The 27,076-nt window shown below is 41.3% G+C and overlaps 1 protein-coding gene and 1 pseudogene across 7 annotated transcripts in view; both read left to right on the forward strand.

The window, feature by feature from the left end:
* The window catches only part of LOC105467637 (stonin 2), a 175,927-nt gene that overhangs the window by 86,504 nt on the left and 62,347 nt on the right, over positions 1 to 27,076 (forward strand). For 5 of the 7 annotated variants that reach the window (XM_011717330.3, XM_011717331.3, XM_071099776.1 and 2 more), the window contains one exon: positions 24,616 to 24,786. The exons of the other annotated variants lie outside the window; for them this stretch is intronic. In XM_011717330.3, coding sequence (XP_011715632.2) covers positions 24,616 to 24,786 — 171 coding nt within the window. The remainder of the gene's footprint in view (positions 1 to 24,615; positions 24,787 to 27,076) is intronic. 7 annotated transcript variants of the gene reach the window in all.
* On the forward strand, positions 15,683 to 24,609 carry LOC139364225 (small ribosomal subunit protein eS24 pseudogene; annotated as a pseudogene).

The raw sequence follows: 27,076 nt of genomic DNA on the forward strand, positions 1-27,076 counted from the left end.
TAGTGATAAAATAAACATGGGGGTGCTGATACACCTTTGATGTACAGATACCCTTTCCTTTGGATAAATATCCAGTAATGGTATTGCTGGATCATATAGTAGTTTTATTTTTAGCTTTTTGAGAAATCTCCGCATTGTTTTCTATAATGGCTGTACTAATTTACATTCCCACCAGCAGTATTGCCCCTTTCTCACTTTGCTGGCCAGCATTTGTTATCTTTTATCTTCTTGATAGTATCATACTGATAGGGGTAAGAGGTCTCATTGTGGCTTTGATTTGCATTTCCCTGATGATTTGTGATATTTAGCGTTTTTTTCATATGCCTGTTGGCCATTTGTGTGTCTTCTTTTGAAAAGTGTCTGTTTGAGCCTTTGCCCACTTTTTAATGGGAAATTTGGTTTTCTGCATTTAAGTTGTTTGATTTCCTTATATATGCTGAATGTTAGTCCCTTTTCAGATGAATAGTTTGAAAATGTTTTTTCCCATTCAATAGGTTGACGCTTTGCACTATTATTATTTCCTTTACTGTGCACGAGCTTTTTAGTTTGACATAGTCCCATTTGTCTATTTTTGTTTTTGTTGCCTATGCTTTTGAGGTCTTAGCTATAAAATCTTTGCCCAGACCAATGCCCTGGAGTGTTTCTGCTACTTTTTTCTAGTCATTTTGTAGTTTCGGGTGTTAGGTTTAAGTCTAATTTATTTTGAGTTGATTATATGGATAGAGATAGGGATCTAGTTTCATTCTTCTGCATGTAGATATCCACTTTTCACAGCACAATTTATTGAAGAAGGTGTCCTTTCCCCAGTGTATGTTCTTAACACCTTTGTTGAAAATCAGCTGGCTGTAAATATATGGGTTTATTTCTTCACTCTTTCCATTGGCCTTATGGGTCTGTTTTTATACCATTACCATGCTGTTTAGTTACTATAACTTTAAAGAATATTTTGAAGTTAAGATAGTATGATACCTTCAGATGATTCTTTTTGCTCAGTATCACTTTGGATATTAGAGCTCCTTTGTGGATTCATACGAATTTTAGGATTGTTTTTTCTAATTTTGAGAAGAATGTCATTGGCGTTTTGATAGGAATTACATTGACTCTATAGATTACTTTGGGTAGTATGGTCATTTTAACGTTGTTAGTTATTCTGATCCATAGGCATGGGATGTCTTTTGAATTTTTTGGTGTCCTCTTCAATTTCTTTAATCAATGGTTTGTAGTTTTCCTTGTAGAAGTCTTTCTCCTCTTTGGTTACATTTATTCCTGGGATTAATTTTGTAATTATTGTAAATAGGATTGCTTTATTTCTTTCTCAGCTAGTTCATTATTGGTGTGTAGAAATGCTACTGATTTTTGTGTGTTGATTTTGTATCCTGCCAATTTGCCCAATTTATTAGTTCTCAGAGTTTTTCAGTGGAGTTTTAAAGTTTTTCTATATAAGATCATATCATCTGTAAAGAGGAACAATTTATTTCCTCTTTTCAAATTTGGATGCTTTTTATGTCTTTCTCTTGCCTGATTACTCTGGCTAGGACTTCCAGTACTATGATGAATAGGAGTGGTGAAAGTGGGCATTTTTGTCTTGTTCCAGTTCTTACAGGAAAGGCTTTCTGCTTTTCTTCATTCTTAGCTGTGGGTTTGTCACATATGGCCTTTATTATGTTGAGAGCTGTTCATACTATGCCTTATTTGTTGAGAGTTTTTATCATCAAGGAATGTTGAATTTTACCAAATGCTCTTTCTTTACCTATTGAGATGATTTTATGTTTTTTTCTTCATTCTGTGGATGTGATGTATCATCTTTGTTGATTTGCACATGTTGAACTGTCCTTGAATCCCTGGGATTACTCTTACTTTATTATCTTTTTTTTTTTTTTTTTAAAGAGACAGGGTCCCACTCTGTTGTTGCAATGGCACGATCATAGCTTACTACAGTTTCAAACTCCTGGGTTCAAGCAATCCTCCTGCCTCAGCCTCCAAAGTAGCTGGAACTACAGGCATGTGCCACCATGCCCAGGATGTTTTTGTATTTTATAGAGATGGGGGGGTGTCTCACTTTTTTAGTGTTTTTGGATTCTGTTTGCTAGTTTTTTGTTGAGAATCTTTGCATCTGTGTTCATCAGGGGTACTGGCCTGTAGTTTGTGTGTGTGTGTGTGTGTGTGTGTTTTTTACAGTCTTCTTGTCCAGTTTGGTATCAGGATAATGCAGGCCTTATAAAATGAGTTAGGAAGAATTCTCTACTCTTCAATTTTTTGTAATAGTTTGAGAAGAATTGATGTTAGTTCTTCTTTATAAGTTTGGTAGAATTCAGTGTAAAGCAATCTGGCCCTGGGCTTTTCTTTGTTACGAGACTTGTTGTTGCTGATTCAATTTCATTACTTGTTGTTGGTCTATTCAGATTTTCTATTTCTTCCTTGTTCAATATTGGTAGGTTTTATGTGTGTCCAGGAATTTATCTATTTTCTCTAGGTTTTCCAATTTGTTTACATATAGATGTTCATAATAATCTCTGATGATCCTCTTTATTTGTGTGTTATTGGTTTTAATGTATCCTTTTTCGTTTCAGATTTTGTTTATTGGGGACTTCTCTCCTTTCCCTTGGTTAATCTAGCTAAAGGTTTATCAATTTTCTTTATCTTTTCAAAAAACCAGCTTTGTTTTGTTGATTCTTTTGTTTGTTTTATTTTTTGGTTCTATTTTGTTTAGCTATGCTCTAATCTTTTCTTATTTCTTTCCTTTACCCAATTTTGAGTTTGGTTTGTTCTTGTTTTTCTAGTTCCTTGAGATGCATTGTTAAGTTGTTTATTTGAAATCTTCTAATTTTTTGATGTATATGTTTATTATTGTTTCCCTCTTAGCACTGCTTTTAGTCCATAGGTTTTAGTGTGTTGTGTTTCCATTTCAATTTGTTTCAACAAATGTTTTCATTTCCTTCTTAAATTTCTTATTGACCCCATGGTTGTTTAGGAGCATGTCTAATTTCCATGTATTTGCTTTGTTTCCAATGTTTCTCTTATTATTTATTTCTAGTTTCATTCCACTGTAGTCTGAGAAGATACTCGATATGATTTTAGTTTTTAAAAATGTGTTGAACTTGTTTTGTGGTCTAACATATGGTCTGTCCTGGAGAATGTTACATGTGCTGATGAGAATAATTGGTATTCTGCAGCTGTTAGATAAATGTTCTGTAAATATATGTTAGGTTCACTTGGTCTGAAGTGCAGTTTAAATCCACTTCTTATTTTCTTAACAACAAATTTGACACTGTAATGAGATGTGGCTATAGAAAGTCTCTTGCCTCCCTTGTGGTGCCTGCGTCCTAATGTCTAGGCTAATGTGTTTTAGATCATACATCTTTTTCTCTGATCCCAAAGTCCTTTGGGGAAAGGCCTGGGTCTTTGTAATTCCTTGAGGTCTCTTTTATAGTGACCTGTAGCCCATCTTCTCATCGAAGTTGTGCTGACATTCTTCTTCATATTAGAGATCCATTTGCACCCACCTCACTGCCTCAGGGGTACCTCTTCCTTCTATTCTCAAATTACTCAGGTTCTGGAAAAAAAGCTCCCCTTCAATGTGATACTAAGATAAGTTTTCCCCAAAAATGAGAGTTAATTTTTCATATTAGCTTCAAAGGAGAGAATGACTTCACAACTTTACATTGGGTCAGCTTTCTTTGATAGAACTTACTGCTGCTGAGCACATCTGCCATGAGACTCAAGAACAAATCACATCACCACTTTGTGATGCATCGGGAAACTCAGACAAGTGTTGCAAACAGGGCTATCAACAAGATGTCAGCCCTTTCCAGTGGCAGTACCAAGGATGCTCATTGGTCTTTTCTTCTGTGAAATTGATAGTTGACTTTTCCTTAGGCTTGTGTGGAGTCCTATATGTATTAGTCTCCTAGGGCTGCCATAACAAAGTACCACAGACTAAGTGGCTTAAACAACAGAATGTTTTTTTGTTTTTTTTTGAGACAAATTCTGGCTCTGTTGCCCAGGCTAGAGTGCAGGAGCACGATCTTGGTTCACTGCAACCTCTGCCTCGTGGGCTCAAACCATCCTCCCATCTCAGCCTCCCATGTAGCTGGGGACTACAGGGATGTGCCACCATGCTCAGCTAATTTTTGTGTATTTTTTCTAGAGACAGGGTTTCACCATGTTACCCAGGAGGGTTTCACCGTGTTACCCAGGCTGGTCTCGAACTCCTGGGCCCAAGCCATCCTCCTACCTCAGGTTCCCAAAGTGCTAGGATTACAGAAATATATTTTATCACAATTCTGTGCCTGGAAGTCTCCCGCTCCTTGGCTGGGAGACGGCCAGTTTTCTCCCTGTATCTTCATGTGGTCCTCCCTTTGTGGTGCCTGTATCCTAAAGTCCTCTTCTTGTAAAGACAGTCATATTGGATTAGGGCCCACCACAATGACTTCATTTCATCTTAAATACCTCTGTATGATACAGTCACAATTCTAAGGTACCAGGGCCAGGAATTCAACATGTATTGTGTGGGACACAATTCAGCCCACAATGCTATGTAACTACAATTCAGAAGTTTCCTTCCAACCCTTCCCAAGATAACCAATTTGATACTGTAAGCCCAACCTGTGTAGTATTTCTGGAGCCATTATATGCATTGCCACAAGCTATAGGAGCTGGATTTTGGATCCAGCATTTATAGCTTACTTCCCACAGATGTAATGAGGAAAGAGTTGTTTATGCTTATAATTAACTCTTAATAATAAGAGTTGTTTATGCTCAATCAGCCTTTTCACCTGCTTACCTACAGAATGACTTGGTGGTTCACCAAGGGGTTAGTTTATCCCACTGCTCTCATTGGCTTACACGCCAATTCAAAAGTCAATACTACATTAGTTCGTAAAAGAAAAACTCCAAAGAAATGATATGAAAAATATCATTTAATCCCAATAATCAGCTGTGTGGATTAAACGATAATGTCTGTTGACTTGGTAAAGTTAAAATGCTTGAAAATATCTAGTAGTGAGTGGAGAATTGGGAATTTGCATGTGAGAATTGTGGGAAGACCTTTCTGGAGGGCATTCTTGGAGTCAGTGTCAGTTTAAATGTCATATTCTTTAACTGTTAGTTTATCCCAAGGAAATAATTAGACATGTGGCTGTGTGTACAGTACTGCAGTGTTTATATTAGCAAAAACACAGCCCAGATATCTAACCAAATATCAAATAACGTATGTTACATACATACAGTGGAATACTACGCAGTCATGGAAAGTAGCCCAATTACATTGTTAATTGAAAAGGTAGGTTACAGAATAGAATGTGTAATCATTTTGCTATATGGGCCTCTATTTAATTTTGCTATATTAGTGTGTGTGTATATGTATATTTCTAAATATCTAGGAAAAAGTTTGATAGAGTAGATCCCAAACTGCTAATAGTGGTTATCTAGAGGATATAGGACTTTTATTCCTTACTGCATTTATTTCTATATAATTTGAATTATTTATAAGCATACATTACTGTAAAAATCAGAAAAAAATAGAATGAAAATATTTCTATTTAGAAATAAAATTAAATATATTACTGGGACTATTTTTAAATTTCTTTTATGACAGATATGTTTAGAGGCTGGCCTATTTGCTCAGGGGCTAGGAGCTGGCTTGTTTGCTTTGGGGAGGGATAGTCTTTCAAATATTTCTGTCTTTTCGGTATGAAAGAGCCATGAGCTAGTAGTTAATTTCTCACCAGCATAATGCTAGTTCCTTATTCTTTACAGGACGTAGGTATAGTATAATGGAAAGCCGTAGTGTTCAGAGTTTGACAGACCAGGGTTAAACATCAGCTGTAACACTTCCCTGCTCTGTGATATTGGGCAAATTATTTAACCTCAGTAGCCTTTAGTTTCCTCAACTGTAGAATGGAAATAATAATAATGATGACAATATTGAACTGCAGTTTTGTTCTGAAGTTTAAGTGAGACCAGGTACATAAAATGCCTGGAATATGACAAGGAGTAGCTTTTATGAGTATAACAATATAATGTACTTTTCAGAATTCCTTATATTTTAAAGCTAAGACTTAGCGAATGGGAAGAAATTTTTTTAAAGTTGTGGAAAAACAGCTACATCTAACTAGAAAAAGTTTCATTTGATATCCTTGGCTAGTTTTCATAAATGCAGTTTCTTTTATTCTTTCAGTTCTCATTGACTGAAGGGTGGGCTAACCCGACATGCTTTGTGAAATGCTTGTGTCTATGGCATTTTGCTGCAGAACTGGAATCAGGAAGAAAAGCTTTCGTGAGAAGAGATGGGAGGGAGGGTAGGGTGGGAGAAGGGAGATGCTGCCAGGTTTACTTGTATGAGTTGCCTCCCCTCTCCTCCTCCCCAGGACTGATTTGTTTGTACAAATTGGTTGCCGTAAGCAACACATTATTAGTTTGATCCAGAATGTATCCCAGGAGACTTACTGCTTTCTCTTTTGCCAAATTATTGTCCTTTTCCCACAGAGGATGCTGGGATTGGGGGGCATTTTCCACTTTGGCATATTTCAATCCAGTTCTCCCCGTTTCCCTCAGTGTCTACTATTTGCAAGGCACTGTGTCATTTCACCACATTTAGAAAGCTACCCGTTGTGAGCTGTTAACCTTTATTTTCAATGTATGTGTTTTCTCCTAAACCCTTGGTACTGATATCTAAGGAAAGAAGATGATATTCCTGGAGGAAGCATGCCCTACCCTCCCTGGGATGTAGTCCCCACTTATAACAGGATGGCTCTCCTGCCTCACTGACATGGGCATTGCCACTTGACTTGTGTTGGGGCCAGTGGAAAGCAGGTGGAAGTGACATTTCCAGTGCAGATTTCTCTGTGCTTCCACCACCACTCTTTTTCCTCTGTCAAAACCACTTATTACTGCCTCACAGGTTGCCGCTCAGATCCTGGCTTGGACTCTGTTCTGGTGCTCTCTGGCTTCACTTGTCCCCATGCCCCACCTTCTAGACCGTGGTTCATGTACCCAGGACTTCAGGATCCTCTACCTAGACAGCCCCTGACTCTCTTCTATGGCCTCTTCCAAGATCTGTGCACCTAAGTGTGGACCATGCTGCTCTTGTGTACCCCTAGACTTATGGGGACCGGGAATAGAGCTCAGATGTCTTGATCAGGAGGGCCCCACACAGCACACAGGGCCTTCACAGTGCAGCCTGGAGCAGTGCGGGGAGCAGGGAAAGGGAAGGGAGCAGACCCCAGGCCAGGGGCTACCTTGCCCTGCACTGTGACATTTCTGTGTGGAGCTCCAAAGAGTCAGAAATCAAAAGTCCATCATGGGATGGGCGCAGTCGCTCACTCCTGTAATCCCAGCGCTTTGGGAAGCTGAGGTGGGTGGATCATTTGAGGTCAGGAGCTCAAGACCAGCCTGGCCAACATGGCGAAAGCCCATCTCTACTAAAAATACAAAAATTAGCTGGGCGTGGTTGTGGGTGCCTGCAATCCTAGCTACTCAGGAGGCTAAGGCAGGAGAATCACTTGAACCTGGGAGGCAGAGGTTGCAGTGAGCCGAGATTGTGCCATTGCACTGCAGTCTGGGCAACAAGAGTGAAACTCCGTCTCAAGAAAAAAAAAAAAACAACTCCATTATGGCTTTCTGGGTTGTTATGAACATAATATTGGTCAAGGAGTATAACACATACTTTAACAGTCTAGCGTGGTTTATACTTTTAAATGCTTAGACATGTATTATGTGAGCCAGCATCTGAACTCCTAGATCAGTACCTGTGAATGCCAGGGATGAGTCAGATGCTGTAGACAGGATCTGTTCTTTCAGCCTGAGCCCTGGAATCAAGATGAGGAACAGAGCTGCAGCTGACCCTTGATGGGTATAAATGGGAAAAATAAATCTTTGTAATGTTACGACATGAAGATTCTGAGATAATCTGTAACTGTGGCATAATTTAGTTTAGGGTTATGGATTCCAAAAGGAAAAAGTGACATTCATGGAAAACTTCACCTGTTTAAAATATAGTATTGGCAGAACTTTTGTTATAGTAGGTGGACTAGAACTATCTAGAAGAGTCTGGAAGGAATCCCAGGAGTTAATTGGAGCTCTGGGTGAGTAGGTATGTGCTCCATACACGCCCCCTTGCTCCCATTGTGCCTTCTCAATTGCTAGTGTTCAAATGCGCTTTGAGGCCCTTTTTCCAGCAGTGATGATTTAGGTTAGCAATACATCAGTCTTGCCTTGCTTCCCTTGTGACCTCCCAGAAATAGGATTCGGGGCCAGACTTTTGGAAACAAAACAAAACAAAACAAAAACTTATAAAATGAGGAAATATAACGCAAGAAGCATAGCTGGTCTTATTTTTAGTTTGCAAAATGTATCCCTTATCTATGAATTTACAATTAAACATATCCACCAAACCCTCTCCCTTCTTGTGTCAACAAGCACCGTCCTGGTGAATGCTTTTCAGGTCATATAAAGTAGAAGGAAGTTGCTGGAGCTAAGAGTGAGGTCTTTCTGACTTGGAACAAAAGTCATCTGGTGCTCACTGGAAGTGAAACTGTGAACTTGGCCTGAGGATATCAGATACAGACATTTGTAATAGCAGTTATGATCATTATCTTGTATGTGAAAAGTACATCTGTTTTCAAAAAGCTTTCACATACATGTGTTATTCATCCTTTATTACAGCCTGTGAGGTAAGCAGAAAAATGCCGTTCCTTTTTACAGAGGATGAGACTAGGACTTATTAAGTTTCAATGATTTGCCCACTGTTCTACTGGTATTAATATTAGTATTCAGAATATTAATATACCAATTATTAATATATTAACATGTATTATGTAAAATATTCCATTAGTGATTAATATGTTATATAATATTCTATATATTATATGTTGATATATATTAAGTGTATGTAGATTATTTATATAATGTCCTTGTCCAGGAGGCTAACTGCTGTAAAAGACCAAGATTTCAGTGACTCGGTATAGTTCATTTTTCATTCAAGCCACTGTTAGTGCGAGTTGGTTTCCGTGTACCGTGCTCCAGAGTTCAGGAACCCAGGCTACTCTGTGTCCTCAGAGTCATCTAGGTGGTGGGTGGAACGTGGAAGTGCACAATCTATTGGCCAGAACTCAGGGCCTGGCCACAGCTTACTGCCAGCGGGGCTGGAAAATTTGGTCCAGCTCTGCGTCCTGAAAGAACACAAATATTCACAAGACATCTCTGTCCCAAAAGCTGAGGAAATCTTTAATGCTTGTCTCCCCTGATTTTAGGGGCCCTATTTAAGATCTATAGAGCCATTGTGTTTTTCTCCAGCTTTCAAGAGTGGAGTTTGATGAGTTTTGACACATGTACCCACCTGTGAAGTCATCACCATAATCAAGATAATGAACGTATCCACCAACCCCAGTAGTTCCTCGTGTGCGTTTATAATCACTTCCTCTCTCTCTGTCCCCCACCCCACCCCTAAGCACCCACTACTCTGCTTTCTGTCACTACAAATTAGTTTGCATTTGCAAGAATTTTGTGTACATGGAATCATACAGTAGGTTCTCTGATTTGCCTGGCTTCTTTTACTCAGCTTATTTTGAGAGTCATCTATATTGTTATGTGTACTAGTAATCAATTATTTTCTTTTGATGGATAGTATTCCATCATAGTGTTACAGCGGAATGCTCTGTTTTTTTTTATTTTTAAAAAAATCAAATGCAACTTTTTAGTGTTTGAGGAGCAAGTAAGTCACTCCTTCTTGATACTTTACCTTACAGTCTGAAAAAGCTAAAAATTTAGCCTGGCCTTCTTTGGCTCGTACATGACCCTAGTCACAAGAAAAGGAAGATTAGATTGAACAAGAACTATGCTGTTCTTGGCTCTGAACTTTAAATTGGGTAGTCTGTTAAAAAAGTGCTGGCTACCTGATATCGACCTAGTACTGTACCTCAGGGCCTTGGGAATGTGAAAGAAATAAGATGGTTCTTCCCCACAGTAATGGTTGGAGATCTACACTGTCTTTGCTGGTCGCTTACCCCTGAGCTGCCATCCACCTTGTGTGCCAGGTTAATCCCAGAGCAGTACTGTTCTGCCTGTGTCCCTCCTGCATTTACAAACCTTCAATGATTTCCCCTGCCTAAAACCTGACTTTTTTTTGAGATGGCGTCTTGCTCTGTCACCCAGGCTGGAGTGCAGTGGCTCAATCTCGGCTCACTGCAAGCTCTGCCTCCTGGGTTCACACCATTCTTCTGCCTCAGCCTCCTGAGTAGCTGGGACTACAGGCGCCCACCACCACGCCCGACTAATTTTTTCATATTTTTGGTAGAGACTGGGTTTCACTGTGTTAACCAGGATGGTCTTGATCTCCTGACCTCGTGATCCACCCGCCTTGACCTCCCAAAGTGCTAGGATTACAGGCGTAAGCCACCGCACCAGGCAAAACCCTGACTTCTTTAGGCTGACATCCATAACTCACTCCGGGGTTTAACCTTTCCTAGCCTCAGTTTGCCATCTATTACAATGGGGATGTTTTAGGGTAGCTGTGTTTATTAAATGAAATAAGACAAAGAACCTAGCTAGGTGCCTAGTAGATAATACATTTTCAAAAATTAAGATTTCCTTTCCTTCTACCCTTTCTTTCCTCCTGCCCTTTCTTTTCTCCTGCCCTTTCTTACTTCCCTCCACCTTTCCTGCCTGATTGGCCACCACTTCCCCCTATCAAATGTCCTCTTCATCCAAACCAAACTCTTCTTTGCTCCCTACACACACTCTTTGCTTTCCTCCTTTGGGCCTTGGTTTTCAGTGTTCCTTTGCTGTGGAACCAAATGCTGCATTTCTGTCCAGGTTCAGCTCAATTGGCAGCACCTCCGGGAAGTTTTCCTTGATTCCTTATTATACCTCCCATTAAGGATAGAAAAAACCAAAGTGTTTCTCTCACTCTTAACCTCAATACAGAATGTTTCACCTCTGGTCACCGAAATATGTGAGGATTGCTTCCTGCTAACAACCAGTTCTCCAGCAGACACCAGCGAAATGCTCTATAATTTAACTCAATTCTGACATTATCTACCGGGACATAGTGTCAGACCCTACAGGTTGAGAACTCAGTCCACAGACTATCCCCCACTTAAGATACCAGTTGCTTCAGCTATAAATCTGGGATTCTCATGACTCCCTCTTTAAATTTAATTTGCTAGAGCAGCTCGCAGAACTCAGAGAAACACTGTACTTATATTTACTGGTTATTTATTTAAAGGATAGCAGCCAGACAGAAGAGACACGCAGAGCAAGACATGTGGAAAGAGCTTCCACACCCTCTCTGACACTCACGTGTGTCCACCTACCTGGAAGCTCCCTGAACCCTGTCCTTTTGGTTTTCTGTGGAGGCTTTATCACATAGGTGTGATTGATAACATCATTTGCCATTGATTGGGGATCAACACAACCTTCAGCTCCTCTCCCCTTCCTAGGTTGGGGAGGAGGCTGTAAGTTCCAATCCTTTAATCACATGGTTGGTTCCCCCGGCAACCAGCTCCTATCCTGACATTGTTCAAAAGTCCACCAAGAGTTGCCTCATTAGGACAAAAGATGCTCCTTTCACCCAAGAAATTCCAGGGAACTTAAGATGTCTGTGTCAAGAATCGGGGTCAACAACCAAGTATTAGAACAGAAGATTCTCCTGTCACCTGTATCTACAAGAGATTTAGGAGTTCTGTCTTAGGAACCTGGGGTAGAAACCAAACATATTTTTCTTTTTCTTTTTATCTTCTTTTTTTAAATCTTATTTTCTTTTTTTATTTATGATGGAGTCTCACCATATTGCCCAGACTGTTCCTGAACTCCTAGGCTCAAGTGATCCTCTCACCTCAGCCTCCCTAATAGCTGGGATTGCAGGCACATACCACTGTACCTAATTTATATTTCCTATTATAATGTGACACCCCCATATACATAAAGTGACACCACAAAGTAAGACTGACTTCTTTGCTATCTCAGCAGCTGCACTATGTCAGTCACCACTTCCTGCATTCTCATGTTCATACTTTCTGTTGTCTTAGGCTTTTTCTCTTGCTGTTCCCTCTGTCTGGAAGGTCGTTCTTCAGGATCTTCGTACGGCTCACTCCCTCACTCCGTTCATGTCTCTGCTCAATTGTCACCTCCTCCTACAGGTCTTCCCCAACCATCCCATGAGTAAAATAGGGTCTCCTGTGCCCTCTTTCTTCTCTACCTCTTTACTCTCCTTTGTCTTTCTCCATTGCAGTTAACCCCACTTGAAATGATTTGTCTGATTTGGATTGTCCTTTGCGCCCACATGAACTCAATGTGCACAGGGACTTTCTGTTGTCCTTGGCGTATCACCGGTGCCTGGCACATAGTAGATGCTCAACAATTATCTGCTGAACAGGTGAATTTACTACCACATTACACTGTAATCTGTATCAGATGTGCCCGGAGGGTAAGAGCAATATCAATATCTGATTCATTATTAGATCACTTCCCACATGTTACCCATAATAGTATACAGTAAATATTTGATTGAAACACAGAGGTCAATAGTGAAGAGCACATTTCCCAGGGTCCATGTGACTTGACTTCTGTTTTAATCCGAGGTTGCTGAGCACCCACCATTTCCCAGGCACTGCCAGACACTTTCGTATACATTGTCTTCTCTAAAGCTCACAGTGATTTTCACATTCTCAAATTTATTATTACAGTTAGAACCTTGGGACTAAGACTAAGAACCTTGGAAAAGTTCTGCAACTTCCCCAACAGCTACCTCCTTTCCTGTCACTGCTGTAGCTCGCACCCTCTTTTCTACCCATGGTCATCCTCATCCCTGCTCCTGCTGATCACTCATCTGAGGTTAAAGCCTCTCTGCCCAGCGTCTTTGGCTTTCATTCATTCACCCACTAATTCATTCACTCACTCAATCCTGAGCCATCTTGTATCCTTCAAATCCTTGTTGATGGTGAGGAGACAGTCCTACCTTTTCTACCTGTACTTTGTGCTCCATATAATTCCTTAAAGTCGCCTGACTTCCCTTCTTCTCCTTGTGGCCCTAATTCCCTCAACCTTGGAAGGACTGGGATAGTCTCCTTTCCCCATGGTGACTTTCATGCCATGTTGAGCTGTCATCCTTCCACATTTTTCCACAGACCAGCAGGGTCCACTTCTACCACCTCTTAATATTGTGTGTATAGCTGTCTCTCTCTCTCTCCCCTTCCTAAATTCTCTCTCTCCTAAATATGCTCCATTAATTCTTACTCTTAAAATAATTTTTTTTGGTCGTGCTTTCACTCATTTTGGTATTTTTGAATGACTTTTCTTCAATTAGGTTTCAAGTCCAAGTGTAGGTTTTGGCAGGACTGACTCCATAGTAAATCCAAGAATATTATTTATTAAACTTATAGAACCCATAGAGATACTCTGAAATCTGGGTCTTCTCTCAGCTTCCGTCTTTGTCTCTCCCTTCAGCCCTTTCCTCTGTCTCCCTTGTAGGTGCATGCCTTTTCCTGTGGCAGCGTATCTGACAGTCTAGCTGTGTCCCCAGAACCAAAAGAAAAACGATGACTCTTGAGAGGTGACAGCCTGGATATTCTTACCCGGCAGCTTCCTTTATTGTTGAATGCATCTCTTCAGACCATCCCTGCACATTCCATTAGATGGAAATGACAGGAAGTGTTTGCGGTGGGGAAGGATATACTTGGTTGTTTTTGAAAGGGTCATGATTAAGATACATTGAGACTCCTTCTCTCTACCTTTTCTTCTTTCTTCTAGTTCTTTCTCATTTTTTTTTTTCTTTTCTTGCCATTACCACAGAGTTAATTCTCGAATAGTGTCTTTGAGACTGTCACTGGCCAGTCTTTATATAAAGAATGGGTCACCGTTTTTAGTGCCAATTCTTATGTTTAAAATTGGTAGGCCAGGTGTGGTGGTTCACACCTGTGATTCCAGCATTTTGGGAGGCTGAAGCAGGCAGATCACTTGAGCCCAGGAGTTTGAGACCAGCCTGGGCAATATGGCAAAACCCTGTCTCCACCCAAAAAACAACAATAATAACAACAACAAGAACATCAAAAAATTAGCCAGGCATGGTGGTATGTGGCTGTAGTCTCAGCTACTTGGGAGGCTGAGGTGGGAGGATTGCTTGAGCCTGGGAGATGCAGGTTGCAGTGAATCGAAATCACACCACTGCACTCCAGCCTGGGTGATGAGACTCTGTTGCTAAATAAATAAAATTGGTAGCAAGTCATTGGTCCAAAGAGCAGCCAGCTCCCTGTTATTACACACCAGACTATGATAGGACATTTCTCTTTCCTTGTCTTGCTGTTTTCCAGTCTTCTTTCTGCCCCATTTCTGCCTTAGACTTGCCAGTAGTTTTCTGCTCAGCTTCACTTGGAGAAGTAACAACAGCCAATGTGCTTCATACCCTACAAAAGGACATGTCCCTCTTTCTTTCCACGTGCCCAGAAAGGGCATTTTGGAGACAGTTGGCTAAGAGGAACTGGAAGTAGAAAGAGAGAAAGATATGAAGAGCTTGCGTGAGGCCTAGAATTCTAGTTCTTTGCCCTCAGAATAATAAAAGGGGTTTGCTGTCACTGTTTTAGAGGTTCTAGAAGATTGGTCAAGCTTTCCTCTTAATGATTCAAGGCTGGATGATGAACCAAATACATTACCCACTTCCTTTGTGTTGTAAGTAAGCTCCATTGTATGTGATGGAACTTGAATTGTATCCTAATAGTAAATGAAGCAAAGGGAAAAAGTAGTTGAGGGAGACAAAATGAACAGTCTTTCCACAAATCTAATATTTCACTTCTTTATAGGTGCTTCTTGCACCTCACTTCTGGCAGAGCAGAGGTGGGTATTAGATCTGGCCAATTGCCAGTGCCCTGGAGGTGGCCCAGTGACTTAGAGAAGGCTGGTTTAATGGAATCCTACCTGGCCTTTCAGCATCAGAATCGCTTCTGGCCTTATTGCCATGCTTGAACCTGACATCCATTCTCATTGGGTTTGCTTAAGAGTAGGGCAAGCTGCAGGTGCTGTGTAGCATCTGCCTCAGGGATGAGCCTCTTGGCTTTAGAGCAGAAACCTTGGTAAGGGCATGTATTTAACCACCTGCCTCTACGAAGAAATAGAGGCGGTTTCCGAACAGGTGTACAAATCTAAATGTTTTCCTTAGAAATCTGAATGCCACCTGCCATGACAAGCTGATCTCCCTTCTGCTTCTTAAATGGCACACTAACTTCCTGACACAAATGAAAAATACAACTATAGAACTATTCAAAACTAGAAAATCATGTTGATACCAAGTAGCTTAATATAATGGAATATGAACTCGGCGTCACCAGGGACATGATGGGGTAACTTGCCAATATCCCAAGTGAAGCTCAAGTTCTTGTACCATAGTGGCTGCCTCTCGTCTTAAAGGACTTACTCTCTAGAGAGGAAGCTCATTCCATGTTCATGCAATGTTACGGTTAACAACTAGTCCTGTGGCAACAAACTGCCTGATTGGAATACTGGCTTCCCTACTTACTAGCCGTTTAAGTCAGTACTAAACACTTAACTTTTCCGAGCTTTGTTTTCTTCATCAGCAAAATTAGAGCCATAACAGTAATGATTTCATAGGGTTGTTGAAAAGATTGAAAGAAAAAAAAATGTATTTAAAGCTCTTAGAGTAGACTCCCTGACTGTCTGAGGATAGACTGCCATCATGAATGACATGGTAACTATCTGAACTAGAAAGTTCATGACCAACCGATGACTTCAGAGGAAACAAATGGTCATTGATGTCCTTCACCCCGGGAAGGCAACAGTACCGTACCTAAGACAGAAATTCAGGAAAAACTAGCCAAAATGTACAAGACCACACTGGATGTCATCTTTGTACCTGGATTCAGAACTCATTTTGGTGGTGGCAAGACAACTTTCTTTGGCATGATTTATGATTTCTTGGATTGTGCAAAGAAATATGAATCCAAACATGGCTTTGCAAGACATGGTCTGTATGAGAAGAGAAAGACCTCAAGAAAGCAACGAGAGGAACACAAGAACAGAATGAGGAAAGTCAGGGGGACTGCAAAGGCCAATGTTGGTGTCGCCAAAAAGAAATGAAGTATCTAGCAGTGAGCTGGAGACTGGATCACAGCTGAAGGGGTAAAGGCATTGCAATGATGTTATCTGTGGCCATTGTGGATTTTTCACAGGAAGGTTAATAAACTAAAAACTTTCATGTGGAAAAAAAAAGCTCTTAAAATAATGACCGATATAATAAATATGCTTAATGGATAGATGTCAGCTCTTCCAACAATTTATTATTATTATTGTAATTATTATAGTTATTATGACAATGTCTTGAATCCATAAAGAACAAATCTAACCTTTTTATCATATGACAACTTCTTCCCTGTTTGAAAAGTGCTAAAGTCCTCAGTCCCACATAGTCTGCTTGTCAATTTAATTCTATGGAAATGGCAAAAAGTTGTAGATGACAGTAAGTTCAAAGCATTGAGGTAGGTTTAGTATACTCAAGCCCACGTGGGGAACATACGGTAAGATATTTTTAATATCTGAGTAATGATGCCTTCTTCCCAGAAATTTCTATCCCCCAAAGAGAGGTTTTTAAAGAGTAGAAGTAAAATAAGTCTAAAAAGAAAATGGTTGGGTTTTTCTTTGCCGGCTCAAAGGTAATCCTTGCTTTATGATGCATAAAAAATTTTGCTTTTTTGTGTGTCATTTATGTGATAAAATCTTAGAGATTTTGAAATGCAAGTGTGTTTTTTTCAGAATCATCCCGAACGTACAAAGCAAGCTGGATATCCTCATTTGCTGATAGATGGTGTTGGGTGAATAACCTCATAACTTTCAGAGACCATGGACGATCTGGCCCGAAAAGTGCCCATCTGTGGCAGCGGCTCAGGGAGGCCCCCAGCCTCTGCCGACCTTCCCACCGCTCCCCAGCCATGATGCCCAGGAACTTCTCCAGGAATTTGGTTTTGGCAGGCCCAGGGGCTGGAGAGAAATCCAAGTGCCTAGTCTGAGGGGGTTATAACCCCATAAATATGTTTATGGACCATTTTATTGCCGACTTCTGGCTTTAAAGGAGAATCCACTGTTTTGTTTGAGAATAAAAATCAGTTTCTCTCAGACAGTCACGCAGGAGTTTGTTCCCTGGGAAGATGACAGACCAAATCTTCATTAAACTGTTGAGGAATGAGGGCGAGCAGGGCTTCCTCTGGCCCTTCCCACAGTGGTTGGCAGCAGTTAGGCTAGGATGTGTGGGCCCCTCAGAGCCTTTTGTTTAGTTTCTATGGCTCTAACCTCAATTAGCTGCTCTGCATGGAGAGGAGGGACAATGCAGCTTTTAACCCAAGTCCAACGGCTTCAGTATGGGTCTCTCTTTTCCCCCTCTATCCATGGCTGGATTTAGGCCTAGAGGCCTTCTTTGTGAAGCGATTTGAGGGTCTCCAGTGAAAGTTCATTGTTTCTATTGGTGGGCAGCGGATAAGGGTATGGGAGGAAAATGTCTAGGGTCTAACAACACTTTGCCTGATACTGGTTCGTGGCTCTGTCCCCTCCCTCCCAATAGTATTGAACTGTGGTCATGCAGAAGTCTGTGCTGGAGTCACTGACACATCAGATCCAGTCCTGGCTCTGCCTTTTCTAGGCAGTTTTCCAGCCAGTGAAATGGGGTTGGTCCAACCCCCTAGAACCTCTGAGTGGAATAATTAAAAGAACAAATGTAAAGAAGTTAGCGCAGTGTCTGGCGCATAATTCTTCTATCCACGGTTTCCAAAGACACATGGGGCTAAAGTCTCTTTCTTGCTTCCAGCAAGTACCCAAAGCATCTGTGGCAGTCATAAAGAAATAATACAGTCTAGCAGTCACTAAGAAAGGCTGGTTTTTTATCTCAGGAAGAGAAAAGCTTGAATTGCTTTAGCCTTGAGGTATGTACACATGCCGCTGCACGTGCACACACAAGCCTGCACACATATACACCGGTTTCTCAGGTGCTTTTGACCCATAGCTGGATCGCTGAGTACCACCTGCATGTTTTGCCCCATGGTTTTGGTAGTGCCATTTCAGAGTGGACCAATGGGAAATTATTTAGCAGACCCCAAATGTGAGCACAGCTCTTAGTCATAGTCTCTTCTGCTTCATTCCTTTCTCTAACTTAATCACTAAGCAGCTTGTTATGGCTCGTTCTCCAGAAAGGTAGAGAGAAGTCTATTGCATAGTCCTGACTGTAAGGCCAGCTAATTCTTGGTCATGCAGGACTTCTGAGTAGGTGCTGATAGATGGTGTGAAAGGAGGTAATTTTTGCCCTGAGGGAGCTAAGCTAGGAAAATAAAACTAGCACACCTGCAATAATTAGCCACCAATTAAGTGCTAAATCGTGTGCTACTGACAGTGTTGGAGTGCAGTGTGGGTGAGGGGAAATTTGAGGGTGGACACTGGCTCTCTTGGTGCTTTGGCAAGATTCAGCTGTGCCTTGCTGAACAATTGAGCCATGTTGTAAAAAATACATTTTTAATAAATATGTGACAGCTTTTCCCACTTCTTTTTAAAAATATTAGATCAGAATTTTAAGACATTTTATTATAAAACACTACCATAATGTAAATGAAATTTTAAGAAAGAAAAAAGACACCATCTCTAAATCCTAAAGCCCTTACACAGTTCATTTATCAAAGACCATAACTGAGTCTCTACAGTGTCCAGCTCAGTGCCTAGTACACAAGGGGAGTGTTTGTGAGTGGTCACCACGACTGTTTACCATCACAAGTATCCAGATACGGCTTTGTAAAGGGTGCCAGACCAGCACCTCTCACATGCCAGGTTCTCCACTGCCTTACTGCATTGAATTCTTCTCACAGTGCCGAGAGGAGGTGGTGGTATGCTGAGGCTTGGCATGGTTGAATAACCGGGGGAGTGCTAAGGAGCATCCCACGTCAGAGTGTGTAGATGTTTTTATTAGGCCATAGAGCCTCCCTGAGATACGACAGGATAGACAGGTGGATATCTAGGATAAAGTACTTCTCCCCCAACACGGGATGGTGTTAATATTCCCCCTCTCCCTCCCGTGGAGGAAGATTACCCTTACCCTACAAAGGGCATTTTCATTCCTAACATATCAGCGCCAACAAGTCCTGTGGTTTCTGCCCGCCTGATTTTCAGGTAAAGCAGGCTTACCTGTTGGTACTTGTGCAGCTTTGAAGAGTCGGCTGTGGGCCCAGCTGGTCTAAGACAAATTAAAGCTGACTCAGGTTCTCCTGTCTAGGATTTCCCCCACCCCTTCTCTGTCTTTCCCACTAAACGGTTTAAGCCGTAGGTAGGCTGGTTGATCCATACTTTTGGTCTGAGTTCACTGTATGTTTTAGTTTCCTAGGGCTGCTGTCACAAATTACCACAAACTGGATGACTGAAAACAACAGAAATGTATTCTCTCACAGTCTTGGAGGCTAGAAATCCAAAGTCAACATGCCAGTGGGCTTTCTCCTAGTTGCTGGCAGTCCTTGGCTTTCCTTGGCTTGTGGCAGCGTAACTCCAGTCTCTGTCTCCATCTTCCCATGATGTTTTCCCCTGTGTCTTTATGTCTCTTCTTATAACGACACCAGTGGCTGGATTTAGGGTTCACCCTAATCCAATATGACCTCGTCTTCACTTGATTACGTCTGTAAACACCCTATTTCCAAATGAAGTCACATTCATAGGTTCTGGGAAGTAGGACTTTGACATCATAGTCCATTTTGTGTTAATTTATAAAGAAAAAGATATTTGGCTCATGGTTCTTCAGGTTGTACAAGAAGCATGGTGCTGGCATCTGCATCTGTTGAGGGCCTCAGGCTGCTTCCACTTATGGTAGGAAGCACAAGGGAAGCTGGCATGCGCAAAAGTCACATGGTGAGAGAGGCTGTGAGAGAGTGAGAGGGGAGGTGCCGGGCTTTTCTTGACAGACAGCTCTGGTGGGAACTAATAGAATGAAAACTCACTTGCCCCCTGGAGGGCATTGATCTATTCATGAGGCATCCGCCCCATTACCCATACATCCCCCATTAGCCACCCCCCTTCAGCACTGGGGATCCAATTTCAGTGTGAGATTTGGAGAGGACAAACATCCAAACTGTAGCAGACATCAGCCTGTTTTTCAACGGACACAGTTTAACTCAGTACACCGAGTGAACCCTCAAAGCACCTCAGGCCAAGTCAAGGTGATAGCAATGCTGGTACATCTTTCCTTTGGAGAAAATTGATGTCTTCTTACCTCTCTGTAGATATAGTTCAAGGCACTGAGGTACGTTTAGTATACTGAAGCCCATGTGGGGAACATACGGTAAGATATTTTTAATATCTGAGTAATGATGCCTTCTTCCCAGGAATTTCCCCAAAAGAGAAGTTTTTAAAGAGTGGAAGTAAAATGTTCCTCAACCGTGGCTTACCAGTAGTACTTATTTTCAAAATAGCTGACTGGGATAAATGAACCTGGGAGCAAATCATGCCCTTTTCCATTCCTACAGCCAATTAAATGTGAGTACATGAATGGAGATTTTGTTTTGTTCACTTCTATATTCCCAGTATCTTGAACTATTAAAGCTACCATCAGCTTGAGACAAAGTACAGCCAATCATCCCTGAAGTTATTCACTTGATATTGATTGAGCAGCTGCAGTTTGCCAGGCACTGTGCTTGGTGTGGGGGAAAACCATGATGAAACTAGTAGTGATTACAACTTACTGAGTATCTACTATTTGTCAGACACTGAAACATACTCTTTGCATACTTTATCATGAATTCTCGTAAAAACTATAATGTAGGCTTTATTATCTCCATGTTATAGATGAAAAAAACAGGGTGAGAAGATGAAAAGCTTTGACCTAAGTCTTAGAGCTCACAAGTGACAAAATTAGGTTTGAACTTGAGTGGTGTGCTGTGGACCAGTCCTTCACCACTCTTTGAAGGTTTCTGAATGGTGTTTTCCAGTTGTTGTTGTTTTACAGAAATCTGAGTAGTTATTTATTAAAGCAAATAATCTCAGTAAAATAGATTTTAATGAAATATGTAGGTTGCAAAAATATATGCTGTCTAACATATCATGGCCAAAACAGAAATGGGAAATGTATGCTTTCATTTTAGATAAGTATAAACCTTAGTATTAATAGCATCCCAGTTAATAAATGAGGAAGAAATGGAAGAAAATCATTTTTCAGTCCCTAGGAAATAATACCAAGTCATTGATTTTCGGTAGCTGCTAAGTGCACAAATACCAGAACGTATCAAACGCCAGTTGCCTCTTGATGGAAGCACATAAGACTGCCTTTCAACTAGCTAGTCTGTCCAAAAATCAAATCTAAATGCGATCAAGCTTCTAAAATCTAACTATAAATTCCAAAGGGAGAGGGACATGTTAAATCATACCATGATCAAAATGTAGATTGTGGGACATTTTCTGGCAAAGAACCAGGTTCTTCAACAAATAAATTGCAAGGAAAAAATAAAGATGGAAAAAGAATGTTTAGATAAAATGGCAACACCTATGAACCAATTGCAGTATTGACTTGAACAAAGTATAAAAAAATATATTTGATATATTTAGAGGAATTTGATACTGTCTGGATACTGGATAATATTAAATCATTATAATTCACATTTTATTTTATTCTGAGATGGAGTCTCACTCTGTTGCTCAGGCTGGGGTGTAATGGTGCAATCTCGGCTGACTGCAGCCTCCGCCTCTCAGATTCAAGCAATTCTTGTGCCTCAGCCTCCCAAGTAGCTGGGATTACAGGCGCATGCCACCACGCCTGGTTAATTTTTGTATTTTTAGTAGAGACAGGGTTTTGCCAAGTTGGCTTCCTTACCTAGGACAATGGGTGGGGAGGAATAAAAAAGAAAGAATTGGCAGGAGGACAGGAGGATCAGGTCAAAGCTCTACATCCCAAATCAAGCTAAGGTCCCCAGTAATATCTCAGGCTATGAAGACACTTCTGCAACTGTGTTAGCAGGGATAAAACCCATGGAATGATGTTGAAAGCCTCTGGTTTATACAGAAAAATATACTGGGAAAATAGGAAAGTATTGATTCGCATTATCCCTCGACAGTTTTTCTAAGAAATGAGTCAGTCAAATCATTCCTCAAATGACCTTTTAATTCTAAAGAGGCAGGCAGGGTCAGCTGTTTCTAGTTAAATTTTGAGTAATGCCTGTTCTAACTTGTATATTAATATTGTGTCAAATTTGTGATACAACATGTTTGTATGTACACTGTAGAGTATGAGGAGTTCCTTGTGTAATGCAGGTGTCAAATGTGGGCACATTTTAAAATTGTTTCATTACTGAGACAGTGTAACAAGATATATACTTTTAGAGAAGATCCACACAATCTTCTGGATGTTCTTTCCATCATCGGTAAAAAGGAGGGGTTGTATGAGCCAATCTCACAAAATATGAGTCATGGAACATCATTTTACTATTTTACACGATTATGAGATTTATTGTTGTCTCTCTGGTTTTACAAGAGTTTGTTGATTATGTCTTGAATTTATAGGAAGACAACGTGAAGTCTTGGAACACAACCTGCAATTACAACATTGTTCCTAAGGGACAATAGGATCCACTTTATAGTGTGGCTTTTAGGAACACAGTGTGGCAAAAATCAGGGTGGCCAATGTCATGTTTGCTTCATTAATAAAATGTCAAGCATTTATTTTGCCCTTCTCATGTGCTGGGTACATACTCTGAGATGGCTCTCTCAATCTGTAAAATGAGGATAATAGTAGCAACTGATTGCTGGGGTTGTTGAGGGTAAGGCTTTATTCATTTAATACATTGGGGTGACAGTCAGAGCTGGGAGAGGGAAGAAATTCGTTTCTCTGTCACTTTTTTTTTTAAACCCATAGAGTAAAACGTGTAGTATCTATTCAACTGTAATCATGTTTAAAGGGGTGTGAGTCCCCCTTCTTTCTCCCTTCTCAGTCTGCCCCTCTGTGCGTACTGTGGCCCATGTTGTGGACGCTTCTATAAAGTGGTAATCCAATATTTTAGACCTAACTTTTACTTTTCTTGACTCTAACTTGCCCAAGCAATTCTATATGCTGATATGGAAAATCTCAAATGTATCATTAAGTTTTTTTGAAGTGCCAAATAACACATCACGGTATCCTTTAATCCCAGTTATGTTGTTTTTAAGAGGATAGTCATATATGCTTTATATATATAAACATTTCTGAATCAGATACCGAAGAAATTGCTAACAGTGGTTACCTCTAGGGAATGGGACTGATTGTTAAGAATAACAGAGAATTTTTTACTTTTTATTTTATGCCCTTATATACTGTTTGAAGTTTTTTATAATGAATTTTTTTATAAGTTTAAAAAAAAAAAAAAGAGGAGAAAAGAACAACACATCTCTATAATACTGTTTCCCAAACTCAGAAGATCCCTTCCCTTTGGAAAGGGGAACGTGGCACACTGTAGGTCCCGAACTTGGAGAGTCACAGTGTATATATTAGCATACGAAAGGCGATGAGAAGCGACAGTAGAGAAACCTACATAGTACATTGTTCCACTTTTATTGCACTTATTAAAAACCCACGGAATTACGTTTCATGGCATATCAGTTTTGGAAAAGTTATAAAAGTTTAAGGAAAGGTATCTAGCCTTAGGTCAGCTGCAGGTGGAGGAAGGGTGAGTGCTGGAGTGGTGAAAGGCATTCCTGGCTGTGTGGTGGGAGGATACCAGGTCTTGGGTTCAGGCAAACCTGGGTCCAAATCCAGGGTCTCCCATTCACTAGCTGGCCCAGCATGAGCCAAGTTCCCTAACCTCTGGGTCTCAGTGTGCTCACATGTGAAAGAGGAACAGTTACCCTCCTTTGGAAGTGCATTTTCAGGGTTAATTGAGGCAAGTACCTGTTCCTTCACCCTCTGCTCCATCTTGCTAGGCTGTATTACTGCCATGCCTTTGTTTATGAACACCTATGCTTCCTCCCAAACCAACAACTTAGTATCCATTTGTGAAAGGCTTCATTTCAGGATTAATCGGAGGTCAGGCTATCAAATAACAAATTCTTGCATTTACAATGTGAATCCATTTCTAACATCTTGGTTTATAGATACCTACTTCAAGAATGTGCCTCTTGGACAAGGCAAAGTCCATAGGCACTGGGAGACTGTTGAGAATCCTGTTTCTCTAAAATTCAATCTAAAAGTGGGACTCCAGAAACTCATTGTTTAAATCACATCCAGGTTTGCTTGCTCCAGGCTCTTCCAGACTTCTGCCCCAGAGTAACCCTTCACTCTCATTTCCTATGCCAGTGTTAACACTCCAACTCAGAGGAAACAAATTTCAGAGTGAAATGCAAAAGGATGTGTGCTGAAGCACTGCCTTTCGAAGTAACCTTTGCATTAAGCCCTTAGAATCTAATTACCCAAGTGTTATTTGCCTCTGTAAGTACCCATGCCCATGCAGACTGAGCTTAAAGTTCAGGAAGTAATCACAAAAGGAAATCAGAAGGGAGATCTCAGGCTCAGCCTCTGAAGAGTCTCCTGTCTGCGCCTGGCCTCTCCCTCCTCCTGGGTGTGTCTGCCTGCCCGAGAAGGCCAGTGAGTAACCTGCACATTTTTTTTTTTTCATCTTGGCCCTTCCCACCCAGACAAGAGGACCGAGTGGCAGACAGGCAGGCAGACGGCAGTGAGTCCTGTTCAAGCATGCTCGGAGCATACCTCCACCCACACCCACCGCCTGGACCCCTCACCACCCTCACCCCAGCCCAGGAGGAGCCAGAACCCCGCCGAGGGTCCGGAGGGGGCCTCCGCTCCCAATGGTAAGGGCTGCCCGCAGCAGGACCACTTCATTCATTTTATTTGCTTTGGTGTTGGCTTTTCTTTTTGATTGTGTTTAGATGGCAGAGTTTCTGAGACAACTGAAGGTGTTTTGTTTGGTGAGTTCTCGGTGGTCCCAAGACAAAGAAATGTCTTTTCGCAGGAGGGTTTATTAGAAAGCTGTAACCCGATAGCCTGGCCTTGGAAGAAAACTTAACCTACTAATTACCTCTGGTTAGTACAGCGTACCCTTTTGGCACTGTAGAAAAACAAAACAAAACAAAACACCATATTGCTTACCAAATAGGTTTTGAGGAAGAAAAAGTGCGAAGGATTGTGGACATTTTAGTAGATAGGCACCTCTGACTAATGGAAATGAAGCTGAAGTGTCACGATAGCTTTGTAATAGACCAAGATGATGTTTTGTCTCAAACAAACAAACAAAAAAGGCCCTTTATTTAAAGGAGTTAAGTGTTGACCGAAAGATGCAAGGTGGGGTTTGAGGAAAAGAGGTACAAGGTAAGTCCCATTAAATATTTGTGAACATGAAGGTATTGAATTAAATCTGTCTTGCTATGGGAAGAAAAAAGTCTGTGTTCAATGTGGAATTTGGGTGGCATTTAAGGGAGAAAACTGAGATCTTTGTATAGCGTGTCGAGAATTCTTTGAGAGAATGGTCGGGAGGCAAGTGGTGGAGGCTGGGAAGCAGGTTTTGTGCAGGGAGCTGGTGCCAAGGCCCTCTCCCTCAGTTGCTGTGGGTGAGAGAGTAATTCAAAGTAATCAAGCGCTGTATTGTTAACAGGCTTCTGTGTCTCAAATATTTATTCTAAACACAAGCCGTTGATTGCACTGACATGTGAAGGAATAAAGTTGCTGCCTCTGGTTCCTGGCCTAGCCCAAACTTAATACCTGGCAAGATATTCATAAAAATGTAGGAAAGACGAGGCTACATGTAAAGTTAATTTGAGGAATTACATCGTGTTTATATCAGAGTGTGAGGATGCTGAGCTAAGGGGTTTTATAGGAGAGCAGTATGGGAAATGCAATAGAAATTGCCCAAACCAGAGGTACTGCCATGACACCTGTGAAGGTTTGACCTGTGCCAGATGACTCTGAATATGCAGCACAGGTTTGTTTTAGGCAACTCTGTGCAGGCAACTTCAGGATTCCCAGTACGGAGCAGCCTATGCTTAACATGTCTAGGTTTCTAGAGCTGCAGCGAATCACCCTGAAACACAGTGTACCAAGATGGCACATCTGAACTTTCTGGCATATAAGAAGTCTATGAAGTCGGCTGTGAGTGAGGGTATGAGTGGGGAGGGTCACAGGTAGGGTGAAAAGTTCTCTCTTAGGGTGAATGCCCCTCTTCTAAGTTCCAGGAAAGTGCAGTGTGTCTTTTGCTGGAGGTAAATCAGCAATACTTCATCATTGTCATGCCCAGTGTTCCTGTGGTGATAATGCCAGGAGTTTGTTTTTTTTTGCGGCTCTAGTTTCCCCTTGGCTGATTAATCGAAAGCATAGATTGCTTGCAGCCCCATCAGCCAGCTCATTAGAAGACAATCCAAGAATGCCACTTATTTGGAGGCCAAGTGAGCAAGAAGTGGGGGGTCGGAGCCATGATGATGATTTTGCCTAGAGACTGCTGGTTCCAATTTATGACTTTTCAGTTATGCTTAAAAAACAAACAGAAGCCACTCTAAGTCGCCCATGCAGTTAACGGCACTGATAGCCATCCTGACTCTCATAGGCATTTGTACGTTGGATACTACACGTTACGGTACAAAACCATCACCACCCCAAACGTGCTTCTCTCCCAGAATCAGTGCTCAGGAATAGAATACAGGTTAGAAGAGTGTTGGCAACATTTCCTCCATGTAGTGCCAGGCCCCTGTTAACTTCAGTAGGGATGGCACCAATTCAAGAGGTGGAAGAAGAGACCCAGGGCCAGCAAACATGACAGGTTTTTATTAGGGGTGACTTACGTAGAGGGACGGTCCAGTTGCAGCAGGCTGAACAGGAAAACCACAACCACTTACGAAAAGCAAAAACATGCAGTTTATATAGCATTTTCACTTAACCCCCTCCCCCTAACCTCCACCTGGCAACCTTCATTTGACCCAAATCAAAAGGCCTTGATCCGCTGTATGGTCCAGGTTCCATGGGATGGGATGGGGGCTTCAGATGTTCCTCATGGATAAGGAATGGATCTTTGGGTTGGTTGCTCCCAGAATCCTTAGCTCAGAACTCTGAACACATTCAGGTGCTTCTGTCATACACTCCCATTCATGGCCT

Source organism: Macaca nemestrina, chromosome 7, assembly GCF_043159975.1.
Source record: "Macaca nemestrina isolate mMacNem1 chromosome 7, mMacNem.hap1, whole genome shotgun sequence".
Lineage (NCBI taxonomy): Eukaryota > Metazoa > Chordata > Mammalia > Primates > Cercopithecidae > Macaca > Macaca nemestrina.